This window comes from Hemiscyllium ocellatum, chromosome 6 (assembly GCF_020745735.1).
Source record: "Hemiscyllium ocellatum isolate sHemOce1 chromosome 6, sHemOce1.pat.X.cur, whole genome shotgun sequence".
NCBI lineage: Eukaryota > Metazoa > Chordata > Chondrichthyes > Orectolobiformes > Hemiscylliidae > Hemiscyllium > Hemiscyllium ocellatum.
In genome coordinates this window covers 78739371-78755740 of record NC_083406.1, presented here as the reverse complement: position 1 = coordinate 78755740, position 16370 = coordinate 78739371, and the positions used below count along the sequence as shown (strand labels likewise).

General features: G+C 38.7%; 1 protein-coding gene across 1 annotated transcript in view; it reads right to left on the bottom strand.

Moving 5' to 3' along the window:
• Positions 1 to 16370, bottom strand: part of atm (ATM serine/threonine kinase) — a 165897-nt gene that overhangs the window by 80732 nt on the left and 68795 nt on the right. Inside the window, exons 30-35 of the mRNA XM_060826966.1 lie at positions 14949 to 15123; positions 14151 to 14315; positions 12818 to 12950; positions 11008 to 11103; positions 8995 to 9166; positions 6039 to 6189 (exon numbers count right to left, since the gene is read on the bottom strand). Coding sequence (XP_060682949.1) covers positions 6039 to 6189; positions 8995 to 9166; positions 11008 to 11103; positions 12818 to 12950; positions 14151 to 14315; positions 14949 to 15123 — 892 coding nt within the window. The remainder of the gene's footprint in view (positions 1 to 6038; positions 6190 to 8994; positions 9167 to 11007; positions 11104 to 12817; positions 12951 to 14150; positions 14316 to 14948; positions 15124 to 16370) is intronic.

Below are 16370 nucleotides of genomic sequence, written 5' to 3'. Positions count from 1 at the left end.
TCGTAATCAAAAAAACGCAAAGAATTTAATTTGCAGTATTAGGTTTCAGCCCAGTGTACTGCAGACAGCACACAGAATGCATGATGTGTACCACTATTAAAAAGACCAGAAAGCTAAAGGCAGGACTGCAGAAGGGATCAGAAATTGAAATCCATTGCTACTGCTCCAGTTTTGCCAAAGTCGGCCAGACAATTTAAGGGAGTTTATTGAAGAGTTTGAGAAAGGAATCCATGGGCATCTCTGTCATTGAGATTTTTGGTAACCTAGTTAAGATGGTTCTGCAGGAACATACCTTGATGATGTCAATCATGGGACAAAAAGAGAATAAAGCTGTGGGTGAAAACGACTCAAGGGCCAAATCCAGTAAGTGGAAAAACTACAAGATTAGACACATGGGAGACAGAGTTCAAAGGACTTTGAGACAACATGTAGTACTGAATGCATGCTGGGAGGGATGCTGGGACATTTGAGAGAAATAGCTGTTATATCGACAATTTCAAAATGAAACTCATCATTTTCATTGGTTAATTAATGCTTGCATAATTTTATGTTGATTTTTGGTTTGATTGCTTGTGAAAATATTGTCTGGTGAAATCTAGTCCATCATTCCATCTATCAGAGTCATTTAGACAGTTATTTATTTCAAGGTTATTAGTCTCAATAGGTTATAACTGGAGTCCTGAATGCTGTCTTGGTTACCCCATTACATAAATGTTATTGTAACTGTCGAAAACGTGAAACAGAACCTCTGTAATAATGCTAAAGATTTGAGAACAGAATCATGATGAAAAATAAGATATATTTTTGGAGCAGAAAAAGTGGAAAGAAATGTACAATATTATGACAGGAATTAAAAGATCAGTCACAATTTGTTTCCAATTGTCAAATTTGACTTAGAATTTACTGTACAGAAAGATGCCATTCAGCACATTGGGTCTGCACTGTCCGTCCAAACAGCATCCTACCCAGACCCACACTGATCATCCTACCCCGGTCAAACTGCATTTACCATAGCTAACCCACCTACTCTGCACATCCCTGGACACTACAGGGCAATTTACCATGAACCTGCATCCCACATGCTGTGTGGCAGCAATGCTAAGCACTGAGCCATTGTGCCACTACTTTTCAGAGTCAGACTTAGTAATACATGAATTTAGTATTCTGTCCCCATTGAGAGTTTTAGAGTAGGCCTTGCTCATTTCAATCATAACATGACCTGTATTTGCACTCAGTGCATGTGGGCATCGCTGGTAATGCCTGCATTTACTGCCCATCTCCAATTGGCCCTGAGAAAATGCTGAGTCACCTTCTGGACAATTGATAATGGAAAACATACATTTGCATTATTGCTAAAAGTTTAAAAAGGTCAGACATTTTTAATGCAAAGGGTTATTAAAATACAGAAAACATTATAACAGGTGTTGAAAGTAATTAGATAAATTTAGACAGAGTTAGAGCAAAACTTAAACTATTTCAGCATATGTGGAACATCAAACATAGAACAATACAGAGCAGAATAGGCCCTTCGACCCTCAATGTTGCGCTGACCTGTGAACTATTCTCAGCTCGTCTCCCTACACTATCCCAAAATTATCCATCTGCTTATCTAAGGATTGTTTAAATCTCCCTAATGGGGCTGAGTTGACTATATTAGCATGTAGGACATTGCATGCCCTTACCACTCTCTGCGTAAAGAACCTGCCTCTGACATCTGTCTTAAATCTATCACCCCTCAATTTGTAGTTATGCCCCCTCGTACAAGCTGAAGCTATCATCCTAGGAAAAAGACTTTCACTGTCTACCCTACCTAATCCTCTGATCATCTTGTATGTCTCCATCAAATCCCCACTTCACCACCTTCTTGCCAATGAGAACAGGTTCAAGTCTCTCTGCCTTTCCTCATAAGACCTTCCCTCCAGACCAGGCAACATCCTGGTAAATCTCCTCTGCACCTTTTCCAATGCTTTCACATCCTTCCCGAAATATGGGGACCAGAACTGTACACAATATTCCAAGTGTGGCCGCACCAGCGTTTTGTATAGTTGCAGCATGATATTGCGGCTCCGGAACTCAATCCCTCTACGAATGAAACCCTAACATACCATATGCCTTCTTAACAGCACTATCCACCTGGGTGACAACTTTCAGAGATCTATGTATATGGACTCCAAGATCTCTCTGCACATCCACACTACCAAGAATCTTTCCATTGACCCAGTACTCTGCCTTCCTGTTATTCTTTCCAAAGTGCATCACCTCACATTTAGCTGCATTGAACTCCATTTGCCACCTCTTAGCCCAATTCTGCAGTTTATCCAAGTCCCCCTGCAACCTGTAATATTCTTCTAAACTGTCCACTACTCCACCAACTTTAGTGTCATCTGCAAATTTACTAATCCATCCACCTATGCCTACGTCTAAGTCATGTATAAAAATGACAAACAGCAGTGCTCCCAAAACAGATCCTTATGGCACACCACTAGTAACTGGACTCCAGGCTGAATATTTTCCATCAACCTCCACTGGCTGCCTTCTTTTTGAAAGCCAGTTTCTAATCCAAACTGCTAAATCACTCCCAATTCCACACCTCTGCATTTTCTCCAACAGCCTACCATGTGGAACCTTATCAAAGGCTTTACTGTAGTCCATGTATACCACGTCAACTGCCCTAGCCTCATCTACATGCTTGGTCACCTTCTCAAAAAACTCAATGAGGTTTGTGAGACATGATGCCCTTGACGAAACCATGTTGACTATCTGAAATCAAATTGTTGTTTGCTAAATGATTATAAATCTTATCTCTTATAATCCTTTCCAAAACCTTTCCTATAACAGGAGTAAGACTCACTGGTCTATAAATACCTGGGTCATCTCTACTGCCCTTCTTGAACAAGGGCACAGCATTTGCAATTCTCTAGTCCTCTGGTACTAAACCTGTAGACAATGACGATTCAAATATCAAAGCCAAAGGCTCCGCTATCTCCTCCCTAGCTTCCCAGAGAATCCTCGGATAAATCCCGTCCGGCCCAGGGGACTTGTCTATTTTCACTCCTTCTAGAATTGGTAACACCTCTTCGTAACTAACCTCGATCCTTTCTAGTCTAATGTCTCGTACCTTATTCTTCTCCTTTACAATATTCTCCTTTTCCTGAGTGAAAACCGATGAGAAATGTTAGTTTAGCACCTCTCCGATCTCCACAGGGTCTACATACAACTTCCCACTTCTGTCTTTGACTGGCCTTATTCCTACCCTAATCATCTGGTTATTCCCCATATACCTATAGAAAGCTTTAGGTTCTCCTTTACTCTATTTACTAAAAACTGCTCGTGTCCTCTCTTTGCTCTTCTTAACTCTCTCTTTAAATCCTTCCAAGCTGATCTGTTATTCTCCATCGTCTCATCTGTACCATCTTGCCTCATCAACACATAAGCCTCCTTCTTCTTCTTAATAAGAGATGCAATTTCTGTAGTAACCCACAGTTCCCTTACCTTATCACTTCCTCCCTGCCTGACAGGGACATACCTATCAAAGACACGTAATATCTGTTCTTTAAACCAACTCCACATTTCCATTGTCTGCATCCCCTGCATTTTGCTACCCCATTCTATGCATTCTAATTCTTGCCTAATCGCATTATAATTGCCCTTGCCCCATTGATAACTCTTGACCTGTGGCATGTACCTAACTCTTTCCAAGGCTAAACTAAATGGAACTGAATTATGGTCACTTTCTCCAAAGTGCTTAGCTACAACTAAATCAAACACCTGGCCTGGTTCATTACCAAGCATCAGATCCAGTGTGGACTCCCCTCTTGTCGGCCCTTTGACATACTGTGTCAGGAAACCTTCCTGTACACATTGGACAAAAACTGATCCATCCGGCGTACTAGATTTATAGCATTTTCAGTCAATGTTGGGGAAGTTAACGTCCCCCATAATGACCACCCTGTTCCTTTCACTCCTACCCAGAATAATTTTGCAAATCCTCTCTTACACCTCCCTGGAACTCTGAGGAGGCCTATAAAAAGCTCCAAGCAGTGTGACCTCTCCTTTCCTGTTTCTAACCTCAGCCCACACTACCTCAGTAGACAAGTCCTCAGCCACCGTTATACTATCCTTGACTAACAAGGCCACGCCTCACCCTCTTTTACTGCCTTGCCTGTTCTTAATGAAAGATCTAAACCCTGGAACCTGCAACATCCATTCCTCATTCTGCTCTATCCATGTCTCCGAAATGGCCACAACATTGAAGTCCCAGTACCCAGGAAGAACAGGAAATTTATGTTAAAGTATAAAGTTTGGGTGTGGAGCTAGTGGTAACCATCTAAAATTGTTTCCGATTACTCTGTAATTTCAATGATATCCCCAGAGGAACCACCACATAACAATTAGGAACCTGACTGACTTTCCCTCTCCTCAGCACAGAAATGAGAAAAGTAGTTATTGAAGCTAAGCTCACATCAGCCGTTTTCACAATCCACTGACTGAATCTGGAGGTATATCACCGTAAGAAATAAGAACAGAAGAAAGACATTCAGCTCCTCGAGTCTGCTCCGCTATTCAATACTATCTTGGCTGATCCGACATTCCTTGCAACCACTTTCTTGGTCTTTCCCCATAATCCTTGATTCCCTCACTGATCAAAAATCTACAGCAGCTATAAATATACACAAGGACTGCCTCCATAGTTCTCTGTGATAAGGTCTTCCAAAGAGACTCTACCCCCGAGAAAAGAAATTCCATCTCATCTCAATCTTGAACCGTCACTCATTTATTCTGAAACTATGCCTTCTGGTCCGAGACTCTGCCATGACAGGAAACATCTTCTCATCACTGACCCTGTCAAAACCTTTACCAATCTTGTTGGTTTCAATGAGATCACCTCATTCTTTTAAATTCTATTGAGTAGAGTCCCAACCTGGTTAACCTTTGCTTATAAGGCAATCTCTCCATACAAAGGGCCATTCTTGTGAACCTTCTTTGAACTATTTCCAATGAAATAATATCTTTCCTTAAATAAGGGGACTAAAACTGCTCAGAGTATTGCAGACATGGTCTCACCAGCACCTTGTACAATTATAGTAAGACTTCCCTACTCTGATACTCCAACCCCTTTGAAATAAGGGCCTGCATTCCATCAGCCTTCCTGATTAGGTGCTGCTCGTATGCTAACTTTCTGTTTCTTGCACAAATATCCCAAATCTGTTTGTGTTACTGCTTTCTGCAGTTTTTCACCATTTAAATTATACTCTGCTCTTCTGTTCTCACTTCCAGACTGAACTATTTCACATTTACTCACATTATATTCCATTGCCAACATTCTGTCCACTTACTTAACTGAGCAATCTCTCTCTGTAAACTGTTTATATCCCTCTCTCAGCTTGCCTTTCCACCTATTATGTTTTCTGCAAATTTGACTACAGTACATTCATTTTCTTCTTCCAAATCATTAATATATACTGTGTAAATGATTGCAGTCCTAGTGCTGAGCCCTGTGGAACTCCACTAGTCATAGGTCACCAACCTTAAAAAGAACTGCTTATCCCCACTCAGTTTTCTGCCCATTAGCGAATTCACGTGCCAATATACTACCTCCAACACTATGGGCTCTTATCATATGACTTAACCTTTTGTGAAGTACCTTGTTGAGTGCCTTCTGGAAGTGCAAATACATCACTTCGACTGGCTAACCTCTACATACTCTGGCTGAGACTTCCTCAAAGAATTCTAATAAATTACTCAGACATAATTTCCCTTTTGTGAAGCCATGCTGATTCTGCTTGATTAGGATATAATTTTTTCAAATACGCTGCTATTACTTTCTTGCTAATTGATTCCAACAAACAGTACTGGACAAAGGCAATGTCAACTAAACTCCAATGAACACCTCCTATACACGTTGTTAATGTTAATTGCTGGTTATCACATGCATCCAATACAATGTAATTTCAGACGAGATGAAACAGAATAGTATGAATCTCATTCTCATTTTACGTTATGAATTATCAAGGTTCACAGTGATGAAGGATGATTACCTTTCTTTTGGCTGTTCGGAAAGGGTGCAAATACATCAGCATAGGATCTGGACCAAGTGGATCATTTTTACTTAGTTCCCAGACCTGGTGACCTGACTGTGTAGCTAGAATATTTTTTGCACAAGTAGCAGCTGCAAAACGGACTTCAATACTGGTGGAAAAAAATAGGAAGATGGACTGCTGTTAATTTCATTGGCAATTCCTTCAACTTAATCAAAATCAAGCAATCAACTTTTGATTCAGATTTCTTCTCTTAACTTATTTGATATTCTTTTTCGATCTCTTCCACATGTAAAGTGACCAATGACACTCCAAGTCTGAAATGACATCATGTGATCATTCAGAACTGGTTGCCAGGAGTCAGGAACTGATCTATCCTCCAATTCTCCCTATCAGAGATTGAGTGCAAATTCGATGTGGGTGTGAAGTGAATCGGCCTGAATGTTTTTCTGTGGCTTTACACCAAAGAACAGGTCAACCCAGCCCAGATTGCTGGACAGTTATAGGCTTCCAGCATCCAGGCCTGATAAAAACTGCATGTGGTGAAAGAAAAGTTCCAACTTTATCTTAACAGAAGATCCAGCAGCAGCTGATCAGTACAATTAGGGACAAGCAATAAGATTAGAGTGGTGTTGGAAAACACAGCAGGTTAGGGAGCATCTGAGGAGCAGGAAAATCGATATTTTGGGCAAAAGCCCTTCATTAGGAACAAACATATAGCCTTGGCGGTATCACCTCACACCATGAGAACAAATCAGAACATTTTATATGTACACCTGATTACATCTCCAAACTGTAGAAAATATAATTGCATATCTCGATGCAGGTCAAAGCACAGGTTTCTTAACTGCTGCATCTGAGATAGAAGTATGAAATTAATTTTAATCTAAACTACCCATTAGAAGACTGCTGAGACAGGATGTATAATGTTAGTTTTATACCCTTTCCTATTTTCTTTATCATTGAAGTAAAAGGAGAGCAATAAGAACGGATGTGAAACTGGAGCTTAAAAATCCCCAATGACAATTGTTTAATAGACTGAACCCCAGAGAAGCAGGTATGCCATTCAAATCAGTGATCTGGCTTCCGAACCACAGGTAGTGGGTCTCAAACAAGTGAAAGGATGCTTATTTGCATATCCAAAAAGTTCTAAAGCCTTTAATAGGCAATTGTTATGACTTTGACTAACATAGGAGACAAGCCTTTTCAAACTACTAATGAGTATACATTCCCCATCCACTGCATTGCAGATGTAGGAGACCCATTAATTGGATGGTGATCAGATAATACAAGAGACTAATGAGTGTTGTATCATTAATATGGTGTACATACACTTCCAAAAACATCTGATAAAGAATATTTAACAGGCTTATCAGCAAAGCTAGACCCCATGGAATAAAAGGGAAAGGAGCACCACAGATATGAAATTGGCTGAGTGATGAGAAACAATTGTGAACAAACAGTTTATGGACTGGAGGCACTTATTGACAATAGGATTCCCAGGAGTCTATGTTGGAACCCTTGTTTATCTTGAGATATATTAAGAACCTTCACTTGAGCGGCCGTAGCACAATTTCAAAATCTCCACTTGACACAAAAGTTGGAAGCATTGAGAACTACAGGGGAGGACAGTGATGGATTTTAAGGCGACATATATAGGGTTGTGAAATGGACAGACAAGTAGCAGAGAGAGTCATTGAGACGTACAGCACAGAAACAGACCCTTTGGACCCTCTTAAAGCTGAGAAGCACTTGATTTAAGTAGAATAAATAGCGAGGCTACAGAAAATAAGAAAGTACAATTCTAAAGCAAGCGCAGGAGCTGAAGGACCTAGGGTTATGTGTACACACAAATCATTGAAAATGGCATAGCACATTGAGAGGGAATTAATAAAACATATGGCATGCTGGCTGTATATAAATATAAAAGCAAGGAAGTTATAAAAAAACTGCATAAAACAGTGAATAGGCATCAACTAGCATACTGTGTTTCATTCGAGGCACCCCATTTTAGGAAGCATGTGAAGACATTGTAGAGAATGCAGAAAAGAATCATGAGAAGGGATCCAGGGATGATGAGGTTCACTTACATAGATAGATTGATAAAACCTGGCTGTTTCACTTAGAGGGAGAGATTAAGAGCAAATTTAATAGAGGCATTCAAAATTGTGAGGATTCTTAACAAAATAAAAACAAAATTGTTCAGTTAGGGCAAGGATCAAGAATCAGAGGACACCAACTTAAAATGACTGGCCAAAGAAACAATGACAAGGACATTTCTTTTTTAATGCAGTGAGTGGTTAGGATCTTGAATGCACTAGCTGAGTGTGCAGTGGAGACAGGTTCAATTGTGGTTTTCCAAAGAGAATTAAAGAAATCTAAAGAAATAAAAATTGAAGGTCCAGTGAGAAAAGGGAAGACGTTTTCCTGGAGACATAAAATGAAGATGACAGGCTGATTGGCCCCTTTTAGAGCTATGCAACTGGAGAATTCTATGCAGCTGAATCTATAGATCGATGTCTGCAACATAGGCTTATCAGTTACAGCAAAATTACCTCAAATTCATGAAATTGAAATTAAATAATTTGGTTTGGAAGTCTATTGAATACATTACATAAATGTGAAAGTGTAACATTATACAATAAGACAGACATGCAAGTAAGTCTAATAAAACAATTATGAGCATAGTCCTAAATGCAACTGTTAACTTGTGTGATTTGTCCCTTACACATTTATATACACATTGTTATAAGATATAAAATAAACTGTGTACTGTACAATATAGCAATGCACAACAAAGGATTAATATTAAAAGATAATACAAGTTAATATGGAAAACAGTTGAATATTAGTGAGTGCACAACACCATTGGATATAGGCTAGAAAGTCAATAGGTTAGACACCAGCAAAACATTTGTTTGCTATGAGCTTCATTTCAAAATCTGTATAAACTCACCATTGGTCAATGAGACTGTTATTAATTACATTTAAGATAATGAAAATTAATTTAAATTTGTTTTCTTTAAACAGTTCTGTTGCTTTGCAATGAATTTCATCCTTCTTGTGTTGTAAAGTAATGGTTGAAAAGTCAATGGGACCTATTTCCCCTAAGCAACTCCCTGCAGCTTCTGAAATCATAAGAAAAAGAGATGTTCAATTATTTCGTATATGGTGGATATTGTAAAGCAAATAAAACAAAACTAGCAATAAAATGCATGACAAGCCTTTGACAAAACATACGACTGTAACAAATGGTCACTGCACTTCACCAGCCAGCTTTAGTAATCCAGTGATTATTGGAACAAATCTTAAACACTATTTTTGTGTGTTGCATCCTATGCCAGTACCAAATGTTTTTGGACTAAGATATAGCTTTGGCATGGATAAAATTAACATGCTAGCTAATTTAAAAAAGTGCATCTTCTCTTGCATCAGCATCTTCCTGCATTTCACATAATGCCATTGCTGAGTGAGCTGGATCAGAGAATTATCCTGTTTTGTGAAAGTGAACATTGGAGATTAGATTGAGATGACTTGAATGCATTTCTGCTAGAATCAAAGCACAACACTGATGTTGCCTGTCAGGAAGAGTAACATAGATCTTTCTACCTTTGTGCCCTGGAAATTGATTATCTTCATAAGCTTATCTGAATTTGTCTTGAAAACTAAAATTGGTCACCATGACCTTTTCAGTCCAGACCATAATTGTTTGGCACAGCAAAAGCTTTTCTTCACATTGCTTTTGTTTCTTTTGTCAATAATTCCCAAATCTGTGCTCTCTGGTTTTGATTCTACCACCAATGAGAAAAGATTCTATCTAACAACTTTTTTCAACCCCTCAAGATTTTGAACATGTCCACCAAGTCTCCTCTTAATCTTCTCTTCTCTAATGAGAAGACCCCCAGTTCTCCAAAGCAACTCTTAAGTCTCTCACCCCTGGAATCATTGTCGCAAACCTTTTCTGCAACCTCTGTGTAACCTTCATATCCTTCTTAAAGTGTAGCACCCAGAATTGGGAATAATACACTAATTGAGCCTGAACCAGATGTTTTATATCACAACTTCCTTATTTTGTACTTTATACTTCTATTTATAAAATAGAGATGCCATGTTCCTTTTAAACCACCTTTCCGGTTTTTTTTTACATTTATACCCTTTAGTTTATATCGTTATTTTTGCATCATACAGAATGCATCATTTCACAACTTCAGTGTTAAGTCTTATCTACTATGTATTTGCCTTTTCATCAGTTTATGACCTGTTGAAGCTGAAGTTTATTGTTATCTTCTTCAAGGTTCACTATACAAATTCTGTGGCTTATGCAAATTTTAAAATTAGGGCTCTGCACACCTAAATTATTTTTAAAAATGGCAGTGGTGACTTCTGAGAAACCAGTCTGCCAAAAAAACTGTTCACTACTATTCTTAGTATTACCTGCATATTCTAAATGCCTGAGGTCAAGGTTTAAAGTCAGGTGCCAGTTATTCCACAATGCAATTCCCTACCCATCCATCTTTCGGTTTTAGCTGGGAGGTACTCTTTACCAGATTACATGTTCCAAAAACTGTATGTACAATCAGTGCCTCATAATAACAGGAATGTGGAATTAAACCAGAGGAAAGTAATCAAATAAGCATACTATTTGACAACATCAATAATCATCAGGATGCTGATAACACAAAATATTGACAGAGGTAGAATCTGACATAATGTAACTCCGGACCCACAGCAATGTAGATGATTCATAACTACCCTCTGGACATTTAGGGATGAGCAATAAATACTGTCCTAACCAGCAATGGCCACATTCCACGGCCAAATAACAAAAAGAAGGTTCAATTTAAAGAATTTGAAGGTAACGCTTACAGTTCCCTTCTACAGCACATACATATAGTTCTTCATGAATAGTCTCAGTTCAACATCATGGTTTACTTAAAGCATCAATTGAATCAATTGATTAAATACTTACCAAGAATATCTTTTCCAGCAGGGTGATTAGAGGCAGACTTGCACAACTGCAAAAGATTTATAACCAGTTTCACTAGAACACTGGACTCTGGACCAACTGATGAAGAAATATGAGAAAGGTTTAATGTAACAAGTCTTCGCAAAATATTCATCAACTTTAGTTTTATGGTCACATGATCACCTACCCCAAGTATTGAATCTCATGAAAAAGATATTTGTATACGTTCCAATAACAAAACAAATTTTACAACATATTGAGAAAAGTTATATATTTCCTCCTTTTGATCAGTAAAACTTGGTCTTCTGCAAAAATGATCAAGTTTTCATCTGTTTTTCTTTAATCAAGTATGGTGTTGCTTTGGAAAACATGATAAGGAAATCCGTGCAAACAAGTACTGAATAAAAACAAACTGCAAATCAAAAACAAGTTGCAAGTACGTAAGTTAGCTCACTGACTGGAAGGTTTGTTTCAGATGTTTCATCACCATGACCAGGTAATTCTCATCAGTGAGAGTCTCCAGTGAAGCACTGCTGGTATGTCCCACCTCTCTAATTATAGGTCTTGGTTTCTTAAGGTGGGTGATGTCATTTCTGGTTCTTTTTCTTAAGGGAAGGTAGATGGGATCGAAATTGGTGTGTTTATTGATGGAGTTCTGGTTAGAATGTCATGCTTCTAACAATGCTTGTGCATGTCTTTGTTTCACCTGTCCTAGGATGACTGTGTTGTCCCAGTAAAGTTGAGTCCTTCTTTGTCTGTATGTATGGAAACTAGTGAGAGTGGGATTTTGGTGGCCATTTGATGTTCATGTATCCTGGTGGTAGGCTTCCTGCTTGTTTATCCAATGTTGCAAGTTGCAGATGAGTTGAAACTCACAAATACGTATAATACCAAGTTTCTTAAAACACTGATTTAAGAAATAAAGATATTTCTGGCATTACAAAATTATGAATGGCAACACTTGTCCCATTTCTTATGGGGAGGAAGGGTAGAAATCAGGTGGTTGCTTCTAACAAATCCACAATAAGTAAAATAGCTGGTGAAAGAAAATATCAGCTACAGCCAGGAAAGAAGAAGAAGGAGGGACAGATCTTTAGAGGGGTGTGAGTGAAATGATATCGGGAGGTTTGATTAGATTGCACTGAAGAGAGAGATCAACTGGAGTCAGAGAGTAACTCCCTGAGAGTGAGGATTGAGAACTCACAGCAGGTATATTCTTGAGGAGTTTTCAGTCTCCAAGTGGAAGCATTCCTATTTCTTTGGGGTCACTGACAATGCTGGAAAAACAAATATCTGCTGGATCTGAAAATCTGCCCCTGCCCTATCCACAATATCTGCTCGTTATCCAAATATGGTGGAAGCATGAAATTTAAACTTCTGACAGAAATCACACACTGCCTCATTAACATATTATAATTATCAGGAGCAGGTCATTCTGTCATCCATACCCTTCCACCAACAAACCACAAGTATGCATGCCATTTTAAACAAGTAGTGCACTGGACATCCACCAAGTGGCAGGAGTTGGAAGTGCATTTAAAAATGTTTCTTATGCCTTACTTAGATTAATAGTACTTTATCATGAGATAGTGACTTAATACCCATGTTATCTATCTCAATCCATTGAGAGTTTGCAAGTAACAATGCTGCTTCCAAGTTCAAATTATTGATATTAGAAAACACCCACGCACGGTGAAGATTTTGTAAAAAGATTGATTTTACAACCTTTATGCATCGAAAGTTATTGTAATTGGTCATTAATATGTTTTGCTAATACCAGGATCGCCATGCAATAAGAATCTAGATAAACTACCTTGACACTCTTTCAACAAATTTTTAACATCTTCTTTGTGTAGTTCCAGCTGTTGTTTCAGATCTTTTAATCCTACAAGCCTCGTCAATGGTAATGAATCACAGGAGCTGACTGAAAGGAAGTGATTGATTTCCTGAAATAGAAAAGTAATAGCATAAAGGGAACACTACAAATATCGTAACTTTTCATAACCTCATTTTGCTATAGCATACTCCATATCATCCAGGGAAACTGAATCTTCAGGTCTTGGCTCTAGGCTACTCGTTTCCAATTCAATTAATCCTTCTTGCCTTTTTCTGTGGCCATTACTCCTCTAAACTTTGCTCCGCTGTTGTTGAGTTTTACAGTCAGAGATATACACCACTGAAACAGACTGCTTGGTCCATCTCGGTCCCATTTGCCAGCATTTGGTCCATATCCCCTCTGAACGATTCCTATTCATATACCCATCCAGATGCCTTAAATGTTGCAACTGAACCAGCCTCCACCACTTTCCCTGCAGCCCACATATGTGCACCACCTTCCGGGTGAAATAATTGCCCCTTAGGTCCCTTTTAAATCTTTCCCCTCTCACCTTAAACTTATGCTCTCTAGTTTTGGACTGCCCCACCCCTGGGGTTGAATTCATATTCATTGGAGTTTAGAATAAAGTATTTTGAAATATGCAATATACATGGTCGATTGGAAGTGTTATTTTCCTTTCTGGAAGAGTCTAGGACTAGAGGGCATAATGTCAGAGCAAGGGGTCGTCAGATAAAATGGGAATGAGGAGGAATTTTTTTCTCAGATGGTGGTGATTATATGGAATCTGTCTAAAAGATTGTAGAGTTTAGTTCATCAAGGAAGAGGTAAATTTTTAATCAGTAAGAGTGTAAGGAAAGATGGGAAACTGGAGCTGAGGGTTATCAGATGTCAGTCACTGGCAAAACAAACTTGATATGCTGACTGGGCTACTTTTACTACTACAGTTTATGGACTTCAACTGGTATCTTTCTCTTCGAGAGGGCACTTAACCTGAACATTGTATTATCACAAACATGCTTTAGAGCCATTTCAAATTGCAAATAGGGTTTGTTTTTGTAACAGATGGTTTAAACTGACTTGTCAACCTGAGGTCAACTCAGTTGAATTAATTCATAATTCACATGATTAAAATATAATTCAATTTGATCTTCTTTTAAATTGAAAATTCAATATAACACAACTGACAAGAGCACAAAGGCTTTTCACTAGCCAGAATTAGTTCCATTAGGGATTATCAGGCTAAAATTAAAAAGTGGAACTGTATTGTTATATTAAAAGCCTTCAACATTCATTTAAAAAATAATCTTACCTCCAAAAATGTGAACATTCTTTTGCTGTATTTGATTTTCTCCTGAGTGAGGCGCAACTCTCTGAAGTCAGGAAGGTCAGGGAATGAATCTAAATGCCTAATTGCATTGCACAAGTTCACATTGCCTTGATTCGTTATCACTAGATATTTCAGCAATTCTAATGCCTGAAAGAGTTTCAATTACAATTCATAAATGCTTAATTCAACTTAAAAACAGTGAAGCACAAAGTTGTTAAAAACATTCAGCTGCAGAATGGGAACAATATACTTGACTAGGCTCTGTTTCACAATTAGATTACATTTCCTTATTATAATTACAATGATCAATTACAGAGATGCAGCTCTCTGTCTTCCTACATATCCATTTGCAAGTCTTAGTCCATTGTCTTCACTGTTCTCACCTTGCCCTCAGCCCAACCCCTCTCCAATTTATTTCACCACCCCCTCAGCTCACAGCCTCACTCCTGATGAAGGGCTTTTGCCCAAAACGTCAATTCTCCTGCTCCTTGAATGCTGCCTCACCTGCTGTGCTTTTCCAACACCACATTCTCAACCCTTTGGCTATTTTGCCTACTGCCACTGACTCACAATTCCAGGCACTCCTCCCTAAACATCTCTACCATTCTATTTCCCACTCTTTAAAGCCCTGTTTACATCCAACTTTCTTTCCAACAGTTTGGTACTATTTGTTTTTTGAAAGTTTACAACTTTCAGGTTGTAGTTTTAATAAGAAAAATTGATTATGTTTATGCAAATTAAAACTGTATATCAAACAGACAATATAATGAATCAGCTTACCTGCTGGCGAATCTCTGGTTGCTCATGAACCAATGGTATAAGTGTGCCTACAATAACATGAAGGTGGCTTGCAAGTGCATCTCCACAGTGGTCTACAGCAGTTTTGCAAGTAACATTTAAGAGGTCACAACACAGAGAAAAGCTACGTGTTGTTACATCATCCTTGTGTGATGGCCTAAGAAGAAAATATAAAATGTGTGAACTGAAAAATGTTATACAGGGACAAGATTTTGAGGTAAATGTTTCGATCTTTACAGCAAGTGTGTGAATTGGCTTTAGAGAGACAGGCACCCATTTCTTGCCTATGTTTTGAATGAGATGATCTGAAGGTCAGGTCTTTTTTTGAATGGGAAGCAGTAATTAGTGCGGTACTGCAAGTATCAGTGCAAGGACCCCTGCTGTGCACATTAATGATCTGGATGATGAAATTAAATATAATATCACCAAATTTGCAGATGACACAAAGAGACATGAGCCTGTGGAATTCATAACAAACAAAAAGCAGTTGAGGTCAAAAGACTGTATATTGTAAGGAGGAGTTGGATATAGCACTTGGGACTAATGGGCTCAAAGGATATAGGGAAGAAGCAGAACAGGCTATGAAGATGGACGATCAGCATGGTTATAATGAATGACGGAGCAGGATCAAAGAACTGAATGGCCTGACTCTGCTTCTATTTTTTACAGTTGTATATCTTTGACTAGTCACTAATAATAACCACTTAAGCACCTCAAATCACTACTGGCCCAAACAGGTGCCTTTCTGGCAAAATCTTTTTGGTTGGAGGTGCTAGGGGGTGTCTTCCATGTGCCCAATGGTGCCAATTTAAGGCAAGGATGGTGGAGGCAGACGAGTGGGTGAACTTTCCCGTCCTTGCCTTGGATATTTCTCTTCCTTTAATTCCCAAAAAGAATGCACTCACCTCAGTGACATTTTAAACCCTGTCAACTTCACAGCCTGGGACTACTGCAATGCTCAGGTTGCAGGGGCTGTCGCCTTGTGATTGGACAGCAGGGACTTCAGTGACCACTCCTGATTGGAGGAGAAGCCCACCAGACAGTAGCTTAAGCATCTAACTGGTGCTTGATCCAGCAAGCTCTCTCTCACTGATCAGGCTTGGGAATTAATCAACCGTGAAATCACCCATACTACACTTGGTAAATAGAGCACTAATTCCCAGTCTAAATGTTCACTACATCTTCATCAACACTGATGCATTCACTGGATTTCAACTGATTAATGATTTTGACTTAATTAATTTTGTGCCTTAAATATGCTAGATCTTGAAACATTAAAAATTACACGTCAATATCAGCAGCCAGATGTTAATTTTCAAAAGTGGGAATCTAACAGATTAAAAAAAATACATTTGTGAATTGCAACTTTGAGGGATGATTGATCCAATGTATTACTTTTGTTTT